The following is a 2,131-nucleotide window of genomic DNA, read 5'->3' on the forward strand; positions in this document are numbered from 1 at the left end:
GATTCTTGCTTTGGAAGCTTCCTCTCAGGGGTGTACTCCACCCTGTGAGGTGTGGGGTGTCAGACTGCCCCTAGTGGGGAATGTCTCCCAGTTAGGCTACTCAGGGGTCAGGGACCCACTTGAGCAGACAGTCTGCCCCTTCTCAGCTCTCAACCTCTGTGTTGGGAGATCAACTGCTCTCTTTAAAGCTGTCAGACAGAGTCGTTCGTGTCTGCACAGGCCTCTGCTGCTTTAGCTGTGCCCTCTCCCCAGAGGCGGAGTCTACAGAGACAGGCAGGTTTCCTTGAGCTGCTGTGAGCTCCACCCAGTTTGAGCTTCCCAGTGGCTTTGTTTACCTGCTTAAGCCTCAGCAATGGCAGGCGGCCCTCCCCCAGCCTCACTGTTGCCTTGCCGTTAGATTGCAGACTGCTGTGTTACAAGGAGGGAGGCTCCGTGAGCATTGGACCCTCCTGGCCAGGTGTGGGATATATTCCCCTGGTGTGCTGGTGTGCTTACAGCGCAGTATTGGGATGGGAGTTACCTGATTTTCCAGGTGTTGTGTGTCTCAGTTCCCCTGGCTAGGAAAAGGTATTCACTTCCCCCTTGTGCTTCCCAGGTGAGGTGATGCCTCGCCCTGCTTCAGCTCTCACTAGTCAGGCTGCCGCAGCTGACCCACACCGATTGTCTGGCACTCCCGAGTGAGATGACCCCAGTACCTCAGTTGAAAATGCAGAAGTCACCGGTCTTCTGTGTTGCTCGCGCTGGGAGTTGGAGACTGGAGCTGTTCCTATTCGGCCATCTACTCCAACGATTACTCAAAATATCTGATTTTCTCTCTTTAGTAATTTGTCCCAATTCTTTCAGTAGTGCCTGCTGTACTGTTACTCTTTTGTGGTGAAACAAATCCGTTTTTCACAGGAAATGGAAGAGTTTGTACAGAGCTCTGGAGAAAACGGTGTTGTGGTGTTTTCTCTGGGGTCAATGGTCATTAACATGAAAGAAGAAAGGGCCAACGTAATTGCATCAGCCCTTGCCCAGATCCCACAAAAGGTAAGATGAAGTGCCTTACTGGTGTGGAAAACTACTGAAAGAGGCTGTTAAAATTTGTAAGTAATCCAGTTATAGAAACTTCTGACAAATGTGAAGTTGGCCAAAAGGTGAAAAATCAGAACAAGGATATTCCTGGAGAAACAGTGATAAGTTTGAAAATTGTGGTTGCATTTAAAACAAATTGTTGTTAAGTATGAACATTCCCCTATGTAAATATGTGGACATTGAATTGTATGGAGAAAGGTATTTAAAAAGTGTTTGGAGACTTTTCACCTCCTGTCCCATAAAATTTTGAATTGTGTATGTGATCTACACAGAAAGAATATTACAGAGTAGATTGAACTCTTTATAGCCGAACATAGCCTTAAATATGCTTGTATAGCATCCACCGACAGACGTCATAGTTGTGCCTCAGACTTAGAGGTTGCATGTGGCCCTGGGGGAGTTTCTACCCTTGGTATGCACGAGTGGTTCCCATTAGCATCAGTGGGAACTCACTACTCCATATGTATCCACCAAAGGCAACTTGAGACCCAGAGTTATTTTTAATTTCTGATATTAACACTCATACATACTGCTGAATTTAACTCAATATATTTCAGGTAAGTGAAAATGGTGCTTAATATAGTCTTTAGAATGACTTTCAGGTGTTTTCATAAAAAATGTGTATCCAGAACTGCATCCTTGTAGAAATACAAGTAAGACTTATGATCATTTTCTTCAGAACAGTTTTCCTAATCTCAGCAGTATCCAATGAGTGAAGAAAACTTGAATGATTTTTGGGCCACCTCTATTACTTATTGTACTCTGGAAGCTCTTGGTGAATGTTTACAATTATGAAATGTAATATTTCTATTTGCACTTTAACTCAGATGCTTATATAAAATACCTGACAACAAATGGAGAAGATTGGCTCTGTTAGTGATTATGCGGTATATGCTTTATTTAAAGATCTGTGGTAGTATAACATGATTGAATGTCGTTTAGGAATAGTAACTGCCACATGTGGGGAGCAGGGGAGTAAGGAAAATGAATTCCAATCCTGTGATTAAAAGTGTAAACTATAGGCCAGACATGGTAGCTCACGCCAGTAATCCCAGCA

General features: G+C 44.0%; 2 protein-coding genes and 1 pseudogene across 5 annotated transcripts in view; 2 read left to right on the forward strand and 1 right to left on the reverse strand.

Annotated features, from left to right (window-relative positions):
• LOC105501230 (UDP-glucuronosyltransferase 2B9) overlaps positions 1 to 2,131 on the reverse strand; it is a 476,097-nt gene that overhangs the window by 292,532 nt on the left and 181,434 nt on the right. The gene's annotated exons all lie outside the window — the stretch shown is intronic.
• The window catches only part of LOC105501233, a 97,960-nt pseudogene that overhangs the window by 85,366 nt on the left and 10,463 nt on the right, over positions 1 to 2,131 (forward strand).
• The window catches only part of LOC105501344 (UDP-glucuronosyltransferase 2B9-like), a 24,300-nt gene that overhangs the window by 18,071 nt on the left and 4,098 nt on the right, over positions 1 to 2,131 (forward strand). The window contains exon 4 of the mRNA XM_011927238.1: positions 898 to 1,029. Coding sequence (XP_011782628.1) covers positions 898 to 1,029 — 132 coding nt within the window. The remainder of the gene's footprint in view (positions 1 to 897; positions 1,030 to 2,131) is intronic.

The sequence above is a fragment of the Colobus angolensis genome, unplaced genomic scaffold (genome assembly GCF_000951035.1).
Source record: "Colobus angolensis palliatus isolate OR3802 unplaced genomic scaffold, Cang.pa_1.0 Scaffold70, whole genome shotgun sequence".
Lineage (NCBI taxonomy): Eukaryota > Metazoa > Chordata > Mammalia > Primates > Cercopithecidae > Colobus > Colobus angolensis.